The sequence below is a fragment of the Nansenia antarctica genome (assembly GCF_963989245.1).
Source record: "Nansenia antarctica genome assembly, chromosome: 5".
NCBI lineage: Eukaryota > Metazoa > Chordata > Actinopteri > Argentiniformes > Microstomatidae > Nansenia > Nansenia antarctica.
Window position 1 is genome coordinate 29,390,049 of NC_137690.1, and position 12,500 is coordinate 29,402,548.

At 43.3% G+C, this 12,500-nt stretch overlaps 1 protein-coding gene across 1 annotated transcript in view; it reads right to left on the reverse strand.

Moving 5' to 3' along the window:
* The window catches only part of slc4a5a (solute carrier family 4 member 5a), a gene marked incomplete at both ends in the record, with an annotated part of 25,877 nt that extends 15,202 nt beyond the window's left edge, over window positions 1–10,675 (reverse strand). The window contains 7 exons of the mRNA XM_080530632.1: window positions 1,240–1,295; window positions 1,606–1,706; window positions 2,528–2,702; window positions 4,341–4,501; window positions 5,231–5,363; window positions 8,701–8,952; window positions 10,609–10,675. Of these exons, the coding sequence (XP_080386758.1) occupies window positions 1,240–1,295; window positions 1,606–1,706; window positions 2,528–2,702; window positions 4,341–4,501; window positions 5,231–5,363; window positions 8,701–8,952; window positions 10,609–10,675 (945 nt within the window). The remainder of the gene's footprint in view (window positions 1–1,239; window positions 1,296–1,605; window positions 1,707–2,527; window positions 2,703–4,340; window positions 4,502–5,230; window positions 5,364–8,700; window positions 8,953–10,608) is intronic.
* Window positions 10,676–12,500: the final 1,825 nt, after the last annotated feature.

Consider the following 12,500-nt stretch of genomic DNA (forward strand, 5'->3'; position numbering starts at 1 on the left):
TGGTCTCTTTTACTTTAAAAAGACAGATGAAGAGACAGTCAGGTCCTCAAGGGAACAAATACGATTAAACCCCTCTGTCCTTCATTATCCCAGGTGTTGGAATCATTTGGGGAATTGCCGGTCAGCTGTCAACGGTAAGTCTTGTCCTTGCTCCTTAAAGGGGATCTAGACATACTTAAGAAGAGTATAATAGCTTATATAGACCATACGATTATTTATGTCTCAGAGAAATATTTTGACCATAAAATTGTGAGAAAGCAACTGTTTCTAACACAATGATCAAGACACTCTCCATCCTCCATGACAGCCCAATACTCCTGGTGGTAACAAGGGCAGACCTGGTTCACCAGGCTGACATCAGACTGTGGAGCTGACCTCAGAACAGATATCATACTGTGGAGCTGACCTCAGAACAGACATCAGACTGTGGAGCTGACCTCAGAACAGACATCAGACTGTGGAGCTGACCTCAGAACAGACATCAGACTGTGGAGCTGACCTCAGAACAGATATCATACTGAGGAGCTGACCTCAGAACAGACATCATACTGAGGAGCTGACCTCAGAACAGACATCATACTGAGGAGCTGACCTCAGAACAGACATCAGACTGTGGAGCTGACCTCAGAACAGATATCATACTGAGGAGCTGACCTCAGAACAGACATCAGACTGTGGAGCTGACCTCAGAACAGATATCATACTGAGGAGCTGACCTCAGAACAGACTGAGTTATGTGGCTCCCCAGACTGCTCTATGACACTAACACTAAAACAAACACAATCAGAGATTAATGACACATCGAAAAAAATGCTGGTTTCCAAAGCAACGATAAAACATAAGTGCAATACAAAGCCTCTACCCAGAACACAACCATTTCTCAACATCAGAATAGGCTAGAAGGGGCACAGTAAAGAACACACACACACACACACACACGCACACACACACACGCACACAACTCAAAACTTTGTTTGCAGAAGCCATTGCAAAAGATAGGAATATGAATTCCTACATTACAAACACTCTGGTTGATTCAATCAAACACGTTTTGTAGGGGGAAGGAAAGAAATAGAAATATTTTCACGCACAGAGAAAATACGCATTTTAGGTCATGTAACGACTTAGATTGTGGTGATCTGTTTCAACACAAATACTAAGTATGATTTAGATGACATAAAACATGTACTTTCTCTGTGAACTGAGCCTGTAATGTTGTCTGTGGCATTAGTGGGTCACCTGGTCTGTGCTGGGAGTGTCTGCAATGTCATTCATACTCCTACTTTGGACATGACCTGAAAAGCAACACAACACAATGTTAACAATGTTAACTCGTAAATCATACTATCTGAGGGATGTAAAAACAAACAAACAAAGTGAAAAAAAAAGTGTTATGCGCTTTTATCCAAAGCGACTTACATTGCAATGAGTGCATACATTTCAGTATATATGGTCTCAGCAGGAATGGAACCAACAACAGAGTTTTAGAATAAAGTGAGTTCCGGCCCACAAACACTAAAGATATGAACTAGAATAAAATCGATGTACTGTAGGCTATGCATTATGAAACAATAGATCAATTTCTATTTCTTTGCGGGCACTCACGAAGACGGCCATAGCTGGCTGACTGCTGCTTCAGGCGCAGGTCCTCAGTGGAGCGGTTGAAGGCGGTGTTGGCTCCTGCGGCGCTGCGGGGAGGCTGAGGACTACGAGCTGAGGAGGGAGGGAGGGAACAGAGGTGTGGAGGTGTGAAGGAAGACATGAATGAATGCATTTATTTGACACATTGCAAATAACACATCGATTTGCCTCAGCCCGTTTGAGTACAACCACACACAGGATGTCACTGTAGGTGAGAAAAGTACAGATTGGAGGAGAGAGAACACTGGGGTGACAGCATTACTAAAACACTGGCAATTGGGGAGAGGGAAAGTGTGAGGGAGGCTGGGGTAATTGACTGTGAAAAGAGTGCATGTTTTTATTTTTTGATTCATGTCCATATTGTTACCTTAAAGTAATGGCTTGAGTCATATTTTCAAGTTTTGCCGAAAAACAGATAAATAAACTGAACCGAATCTAGAATATAGGATATTCAGGCAAAAACGTCATTTTACTCAAAAGTTCGTTATTTTAAGAAGGCGACGACATTCTCATATTCCATATATTCCATAGCACGTTGGTGTCGACCGTGGTCATGTATGAAGCAGGTGGATTACTGTATTGAATCGCAACGGAGTTTAGACGAAACCACACCCATTTCCGCATATGATGTACACGATGCGTGAGGGAGGCGAGAGGGAGTTGATGCTGGATCATAGTTAGGGTTAGGGTTAGGTTTAGGGTTAGGGTTAGGAAAATGTATGCCAGCTATGGTTAGGGTTAGGGTTAGGTTTAGGGTTAGGGTTAGGAAAATGTATGCCAGCTATGGTTAGGGTTAGGGTTAGGGTTACGGCCGAAAGCTGCGGTGTCCATAGCAACGCAGCGGGCGATTCAGGTAGCGATTCAGGTAGTCGCGTTCTGGAAGCACGGCTGAGGGCCGTGACTCTCACCTCCCCCGGAGCTGGACTTGCCCATGTCCGCCAGGGAGCGGTGGATGGGCTTCTTGGTCTGGTGCCTGTGCTTCCGTAGCAGGACGAAGCTGATCTGCTCTCTCAGGTCAGGGGCCAGCATGCCCTCCTCGATCTGCTGCTCGATGATGTCATCTAGTGAGAGGAAACACTTTTCAAAACACTGCATCATCAGGGCTGACAAGGGCTGACATTGCAGCCAAGAAGATGTTGGCTCTCCGCTGGCAGCCTCCTCATACACTTACAAATACACAATGGTTAATCACATTTCTAGATGGAACTCTCTTTTTGTATTTTTGTACTTTTCTTTTTTTATACATTTTTGTTATCATTATTGCCAAAACAAACAATTCATTCATTTTATCAATTCATTTATTTATTTACTTCTTTTTTTCAGGTTTGACACAAGCACTATGCTGTAATTTCTTTATTATTTGGTATATAAAAGTTAATCAATGTTAACAAATATCATGTTTGCGTACTATATGAATGACCTGGGGGGTATTCCACGTACATTGATTAGTATATCGGCGATTAAAATAAAAGCCGCGTTCAGGGAACTCGTAATTGGGATTCAAGCCTCAGGTGATTCCTCGAACGAGGATCAGCCTTGTGTCATCAGTGTTCACAGAACACCGGTTTAGAAATCCTCGATATGGGCGCATGCACGCAGACATAAAGAGCCCCGAAGAGTCAAACTGTCGAAATGAAGATACTACACTCTGCAGGGGTCCTACTTTTTGTGCAGCACTCCTACTTTAGGAAGTAGATCTTGATGATCTTTATGAAGACGAAAAATAAGCTGTAAAATAGTGCAATACTGCCGCAATTAACAAGGCGAGGGAAATGGTTTGGCAAGAAATTGCTGACCGATTAAATGCGTAGGTCATACTAGCCCCAGTTATTGTTATATATTCATATTTTAATAAATAAATATTTACTACTGTGGTGATATCAGCAGCAGGCTCGTCACGATGGCATAGTGGTATTGACTGCTGCCATGGTATTAATTTGTCATTTTAAGACGGTGGTTCAAATCCCTCTTCTGACACACTTTTTACTGCATTTCGTTGTCTGAATCTAATCTAAAATCTCATCTAAAAAAGTATGTAGGCTATAAAATGATGGTGTAGGCTAATTTACAAGAACTGACACGATTACAATGGTGTTTGAAGCCTTTCTCAGTAGTAAATGATGTTCTTCTAACTGGACCCTGGATTTGGCATAGATCATTTTTTCTTATGATTACTGATGGATATATGATTAACTTAGACAGATATATATATTGTAAATATATTGTAAAGATTTGCATGAAGGCTTGGGTTAAATGTAAAAAAAAAAATATAAACATTAAATTAAATTATATCAAGTTTCAAACCGTGAACCTTCGGACCTCTAGCTGGCTGCCTTAACCCCTGCGCCAAACACGTCATTTTTTAAAACCTTTTTTATGTATCTATCTATCTATCACACTTTCCAAATATCAAGTTATCTATCACACAATCAAACTATCTATCGATCGATCACACTTTCAAAATATCTAATTATCTATCTATCACACAGTCAAACTATCTATCTATCTATCTCGTAAAAAGTGGGAACTAATATTTCCTAAAAGACACTTGAGGAACTGTCGTTCGGGATTCCGAGTTTCCGCCTGTGAGACATCTTTGACGCACGCATTACCGAAACCTAATGATTTACCTAAATGATTCATTCATTCATTCATTCATTCATTCATACAACATTACTGTGTGAATTCCAGTGGCTCACCAACGATCTGGGGCAGAGAGTAGCCTTCCAGATCCAGCAGCACTGTGCCAGTCTGCAGGCAGGTCCGCAGCTCAAACAGACTGTGTAGGGACAGCGTGGACACGTGGGGCTTGCTCCACCTCTCCCCTCCCTCCTCCACCTTCTCCTCGAACTTCACCCACCTGGAAAAGAGACACACATAATAGATGTTTTGGTTTGATTCGATTCGAAGTGGGAAATGAGGAAAAGAGGAAATGTGTTTCCACAGTGAATACATTATACAGAGAGGCTTCAAGTCAGTCACACCCCAGCTCACACGCTGCGTGAAAGTAGGTGTAAATGTCAAGGCCTGAGTGTTTGGCTTCAACACCCAGACGTGTCATTTCTAGTTCCATACTGTCATGCAGGGTGTTGGGAGAAACATGGGAGTTGAATGGGATGATGTGTCTGTGTGGGTCTGCGTGACTCACAGTCACCTGCCCACTCTTAATTCTGCATTTAGTGATTCACGTTATTCAATTCCACACCATTGTTAATTTTTTGGTTTTGTTTTACTGATTCACTTATGTCTGCGTACACACGCAGGCACACATTATGCACACACACACGCACACACACACACACACACACACACAGGCACGCATCTATGCACACACACACACACACACGCACATACACACACACACACACACACACACACACACACACACCACTCAGTATGACACAGGTGACAGAAGCGGGTCTCATACAGGATGAAATCCTATCGTAATCCACAAAATCCGCAGAAATGTTCCATTGACATCAATGCAAGATTTCCACATGTGGGTCTGGAGTTAGGATTCCACCTAGGTGTGTTTGTCTCTGTCTTTGTCTCTGTGGTGTACTAAGTGTGTTTGGCACCGGGTGGTCACCTGGCCGACTCCTTCCACTCCAGCTCCTCTCCTTCATGCTGCAGTGTGTCCATCTCAGTGAAGAGTGTCGGGTTTGGCAAGTCCTCTCCATCCTCTCCCAGGATGAAGCGTAGCCGCTCCGCTGCAGGGGACACTGGGACACACACACACACACACACACACACACACGCACACACACACACACACACACATGATGCACACACACACACACATGATGCACACACACACACACAGACACACACACACACACACGCACACACACACATGATGCACACACACAGACACACACACACACACACACACACAGACACGCACACACACACACACACACACACACACATCAGAGATAGTCTTCAAACGAAACGAGAGAGCTCCAAAATGTTAAAAAGTTCAGTTGAACGCTCTACTCTCTTCACTAACAAGGGGTTATGAATGTGTTATGAAGCACTAGCATGTTGAAGATAAGAAGCGGTACATTGGTCATGCCCTCAATTCCTCCAGACTTGAGTTCAAACAGCATTCCAAATCATTTCACATAGGGGAGACTGGGGCAATTGTAATGTCTTTTGCAATTAACTCTATTCCTCAGACCACTCAACCTAGACCAGTAATTCTTTGATATCAGGAATTTACATCTATCTACTTATCATTCATAAGTCCCTTGCTCTGCCTGTCAATCATCTACTATCAATTTCACACATGAACACGCTGACAGGACAAAACAAGTTTGTTGATGTGTGGTTTGATTCGACTGGAAATAATCACTAAATTCTGGAGGGACTGTTTAATAGTAACAACGTTTTGATCCATGGTGGATCCTTGTCAAAAATAATAATTCCATTCTCTGACCTTAACTAGACCTCATGAACAGATAAACCATAACCAGACCTTAACCAGACTCATGAACAGATAAACCATAACCAGACCTTAACCAGACTCATGAACAGATAGGCTAAATAACAGTAGCCTTAGGCTCCCACACCAACCATATAGTACTACCCATTAATTATGGATTGAGCCAATGGTTTCTCTACGTTTTGACAGTTATTTTACAGACAAAAACTGTTTTTGTACAGTTGAACTTTCCACAGTCCATTTGTCCATTTAGCCAATCAGAAACAAGGTTTGGTATTGAGTTGCTAGTTTGCATTGTTCAGTTGCTAGGTTGTTTCTAAAGTCGTATAGTGAATTCATACATGGTGTGACCAGGACTTGCCCAACAGGTCATTGTAACACTGTGTATACAAGCCATGACAAACCTGTGTGCTCACTAGCTGGTAACAATTCACGTCAATTTGTAAACAACAGAATAGTAATCATAATGAAATATGTTACAGGTCGAGGACATTAAGCAACCACTCCAAGTATTTGAACACTTTAAAATATTCTTTTGGACCAATGTATGTGGCGGTAATGATCTTGGGGCGGCTGTGGCGCAGGAGGTAGAGCAGCCGTCTAATGATCGCAAGGTTGGCAGATCGGCGGTTCGAGCCCCGGCTGGCCACATGTCGAAGTGTCCTTGGGCAAGACACTGAACCCCAAATTGCTCCCAGTGAGCGGGCCGGCGCCTTGCATGGTAGCTTGCCGCCATTGGTGTGTGAATGTCTGTGTGAATGGGTGAATGAGAGGCCGTTGTAAAGCGCTTTGGATAAAGGCGCTATATAAGTGCAGTCCATTTACTATATTGGGCCATGAATTGGACCAGTGTTTCTATGAAACAAACAGGAACACCCCCGACCTCTACGCTTGGTCTCTACAGTGTTGTACAGACTGTACTGGCGGGTCAGCGCTCAGTTCCTGACCAGAAAACAGGTCAGCCCTCTCTCATCAATATAGATACTAAACCACAAAATAACTCTTTATCCTGTCCGCTCCGATCCTACAGCTCACCAATATGTCGATACTTTTGTCCAGTTTAACAATGGCTTGATTAGTCAGTGATAATGAAGAACCAGCTCCTCGACCACACAGAAACGCACGTGGGCTTGATAGATAATCAATGACCTGCTTACCGTATGGTAGGATCCCTTTGATTATGTGACATTTACATGATCGTTGTCATGGATCTCGTATCTGGGTTGCCATCGAGGGGCGGAGAGGGTGTTGAACTTTGGTTGGTCACAATATTCTCAACTATAGATGGAACTGTAATTACACAGTGAGTCGCAAAAGGGCATGAGGGTTCAATGACACTGAATCATTGTATCGACATGAACCCGCAAGGGAATTCCAGTTGTATTGCCTGTTGTATAGATATATTACCCTGGAAGGGCTATCTTGTCAAACATTTGTGAGGGACGGTATTTGTGAATGAATGAATGGCAACGAATTAAGGCAAGAAGTCAAACTGAGTCAAACTGAGGACAAACTATAGAAGAGAAGGTTCAGTGATCTTATTCTGTTCTCTTCTGTTCTCCTTTATCATGTTATTACCATATCATATAATATATTATGACCATAGAATGAGTAAAGAAACAGTAGACCGACAACAGACAACAATAGACCATGGTCACACTGCACTGTTGAGAGATGCTCTGCTCCCTCCATCTGCTTGCAGAGAGGTGTGAGAGGGTTCATTTATAATATATAACACAGCCATTATGTGTCAGGAGTAGGAAGAACAAAGAGATTGTACTGCATGCCTTGCAGCACAGCAAACAACGACTCTAATTTTCACCCAATCCATTTTCTATCTGGCCATTAGAAACGCTCAGACAAACACTGGGTAGGTATTAATGTTCCTGCTAGAGAGACTGTAGAGTTTCCTTAGCTAGCTGTGTTTACTGTGAGGAGGAGAGGTGGGGGGCATCAAAGGGTCCATTGATCCCCCAAACTTTATTCCTATCACCAAATTGTTTTACTCCCCTTCTTTCAAAAGTGTGCTTTCATATCTCGCCTCTTTGTTGTTCTTTACTTCTTTTTTAAATTCAACATGCATAGAGCAACAACACAGTTCAAACGATTGTGCTGCCACGGGACTATTTCTAATCCTAATTAATAATCTACTGAACAATTCAAACAGTCTATCCAGCTGTGATTGTAAATGCCTAGGTTTGATAGGCTGGAAAGGGTTCTGGCCCAAGGATACAATTACAACTGACTTAGAAGCTTTCCTAAAGAAAGTAGCTCTCTATTTTGGTTAAGCAATTTAGATCAACTCCCCCATTCAGGGCAGCATACAGCATAGGGTGGTGTCAAAGCACACAGGTATGTGGCACTGCACTACCTTACCTAGAACCAAAAAGGGTTCTTCAGCTGTCTCTATGGGAGAACACTTTGAAGAACCCTTTTGGGTTCCATGCAGAACCCTTTCCGCAGACGGTTTTACTGTACATGGAACACAAAAAGAGTTCTTCAAAGTGTTCTCCCACAGGGAGACAGATGAAAAACCTTATTGGAACCGTTTCTAAGAGTGTGGGGAGTGTGGGGGAGGGTGGGGGAGTGTGGGGAGTGTGGGGAGGTAGACTCACTGGTGCGGTTGGTTTCAGGAGGGACGATGAGGTCGTCCATGACGCCCTCCTCTACGTCTACGTCTCTGTATCTGTCCCTGTCGTCATGGTCGTGGTCGTGGTGGTGGTCTCCGTGTCGGTGGTGCTCGTAGCGTCGGTCCCTGTCCCCCGTGTCCCTGTCCCCCGGGTCACGGCTGGAAACGGAGCGTCTCCGCCTGCGCTTGCGTCTGTAGCCGCGAGGCACGGGGACACCGATGTAGATGGACTGATGGTCTGCGGACCAAACAACGTAACGACACGACAACATCCGAATCAAAAGATTCATTAGAGTGAGAAGAGGTAAACATACACTATATGGACAAAAGCATGTGGACACAATTATGGTCTGGGGCTGTTTTCTCCTTAGTTCCAGTGAAGGGAAATCTTAATGCTACAGCATCCAATGAGATTCCAACTTTGTGTTTGGGGAAGGCCCTTCCCAGTTTCAGCATGACAATGCCCCCATGCACAAAGTGACTGGCCTGCACACAGAGCTCTGACCTCAACCCCATCGAACACCTTTGGGATGAATTGGAACGTCGACTGCGAGCCAGTCCTTCTCGCCCAACATCGGTGCTCAACCTCATTAACGCTCTTGTGGCTGAATGGGAGCAAATCCTTGCAATCACATTCTAAATTCTAGTAGAAAGTCTTCCCAGAAGAGTGGAGGCTGTTATAGCAGCAACTCCATATTAATGCCTGTGGTTTTTGAATGAGAAGTTCAACAAGCACGTGTGGGTGTTCGGGTGTCCCACTACTTTTGTCCATATAGTGTATTGCAAGAAATATATGATAGAGCATAATCAACCTTAGAAAAGCTTTGAACCACCTGTTGTTGAGCTTAGACCAAACTGAGCTACTAAGACCAAAAAACTGACTGAAATAAAAAAAGATATTTGAACAATCTAATCACACCATTAACTTAATCGCTGGTACACAAAGGAATATTTCCATGAATGTTAAAGCACTTTGACAAACTATGAATACATTATGATACGCTGTCTCTCTCTGTTTTTAATGAATAAACCATTCTCAATTAAGAACGAAAATTAATGAACGAAAAATATAATCTGTTCTTATTCAAATCATATTAATCATTTGCATATTGTTGAAATGACTAAAATCACTTGTTCATGTTTTACTTTGATGTCAGCGACGCAGAATGTTCTATTTTTTATCTTAAAACAGCATACTGTTAGTTATGATGACACTGCCACTGATACTGACACTTCAATACAGTGAAGCTAATCCATCCCACCAACGACAGAAAAACACGACGGGTATAATAATTAGACCATTCTCCCAAACCAATGGTGTAGAAAAAGCCTGCTGAAATAATTAACTATCTATAATTATTGGAGTAAATGACCTCAGAGTGCTAATCACAAACGGATGTATCAAGCCCGTATGTAACTGTGTTACTTCCTCTTCAGTGCAAAGCAGAACCCAGAGGAATCAATGCTGCTCTGACAAATGGACAAGCTAGGGAACTGTATACACACACACACGCACACACACACTCACAAACACACCACACACACACACACACACCCGCAAACACACACACTCGCAAACACACCACACACACACACACCCGCAAACACACACACTCGCAAACACACCACACACACACACACACACACACACACACACGCGCAAACACACACACACACACACACACACACACACTATGTTGGGTGCTGTACAGTAAAAGGTACACAGTAGTAGGTTGGATTTAATAAAGATTCATTATTGTATTCGCTAGATTAAATGACAGTGGTGAATCGACTATATCCTTATAATTAGTCTAACTGCATACAAATGGATGTAAAGAGTTTTGGATGTCTTTTAAACATGGGTCAGACTCCGAATCCTGTTGATGTCACTCACCCTCCTCCCCTTCATAGTGAAGGTGAGAGACCCCCACGCCTCTGTCTCCCCCTCGGTCATGGTCCATCCTGGGAGACAAAGGAGAGGAAGAGAAGAGAGGAAGAGATTGTCAAATGAAGCACTTGTGTGCATAATATACATAATATACAGTATGTCAAAATGTACATGTATGCTAGTGTGGTATGTGTACGTGTGTGTGTGTGTGTGATCTGACATGAGAGAGGGTAGAGAGGCTGGGCCTAGGAGCCTAACCCTGTGCTCATTGACCTGCATGTAAAGCTGCAATTCACAAATCAATATGGGAAATAATTAACTGGGAGGCCAACTCAATGGAAAGATGCATCATTACAACGGATGAGCACATGCATATTTCATACACATACATGTGACGTTGGTTCATACTAGTAGATATGTGCAGGGATGCCATTCCCAGTGCTTCCTCTTCTTAGGCCGACATCTCTGACCCAGATTAAACCTAGTCCTGGACTAAATACATCCCTCTTTCTTTGTGTTCCTCTGTATTGTGGTCTTCTGTAGCTCAGTTGGTAGAGCATGGTGCTAACAACGATTAGGTTGTGAATTGGATTCCCACTGGGATCATTATTATACTGTCGTATACACTCACCGGCCACTTTATTAGGTACACCTTTTCAACTGCTCGTTAACGCAAATATCTAATCAGCCAATCATGTGGCAGCAACTCAATGCATTTAGGCATGTAGACATGGTCAAGAGGGTCCTATTACTGTCGAAATGACTATAGTATGTCTGTGTGACATACAGTCACTTTAACCGAAAACATTCACTGCCACCACACCACTAATATTGTAACTGCTATCATGCCATCTGTTATTTAATTTCCATATAAGATAAGATATTAATTTTAGGCTTCATCGAGCGGGGTACACAAATAGACGATGCCCTTTGCTGTGATTGCAATCAGACAGGCTCACAGGCAGAGCAGGAGAGAGGGTGACGCTGTGCTGAGAGCACCGCGGAGCTCCTCTGACGAACTGTGGCCCCAGCTGACTTCCTGTTGGTGTAATTACTGCTGTCACATCAGTGCCCTTCACACCCAGTGGGCAGCTGGGGGCCCTCCAGGTCATCTGACCCCCCCCCACATCTGAATTCCCCACAGCCTGGTCGATGGGCCGCCAGCACTGGCACTTAAACTCACTGTGGCCACACTGATAGATACCAATGGGCCTAGAGACACACACACACACACACACACACACACACAGACACACACACACACACACACACACACACACCTTCTCTCTCTGTCTCTCTTTCTGTTCTGTGTCTCTCTCTCTCTCTCTCTCTCTCTCTCTGTCACACTCAATCGACGGATTACATTGTGCAATTAGTTGAACTAGAAAACTAATAGAAAACTACTGCGTGTGCGTTTCTGTGAGCATGCACGTGAGCGTGTGTGTGTGTGCACCTGTGTGTGTGTGCATGCAGTGCAGCAATTAAGTTGAAATTCATGTTGGATAGGTCTATTGTCTTGAAAGTTTGCCACAATCACACCGCATGAAAGAAATAGCTTCGGAAGTTTTTCGTAAATCTTCTGTTAAAAACATATTTCCTCCAAGAACATTCAAATGATACGATTCATCGAGTCAGACTGAATTGAGTTTTGTACCCCAACTAAAGTCGCTCTCCGTAGAATTGTTTCCCAGATAAATTTGCACACAGCTTTTTTTCATAGGTTTTATATCTCTGTGTGTGTACATTTAACAAGTGTGACAGGCTTTCAAAGCCTACAGGAGTATAGGGGGGGAAAAACAGACGACGGGAGGTCATTACTAGAAACCATTAGAACCCTGATACAGTTTTAAGAAATGACAAACTTTCGGTAATTACCACCTGTCAAATGTTCCTGTACA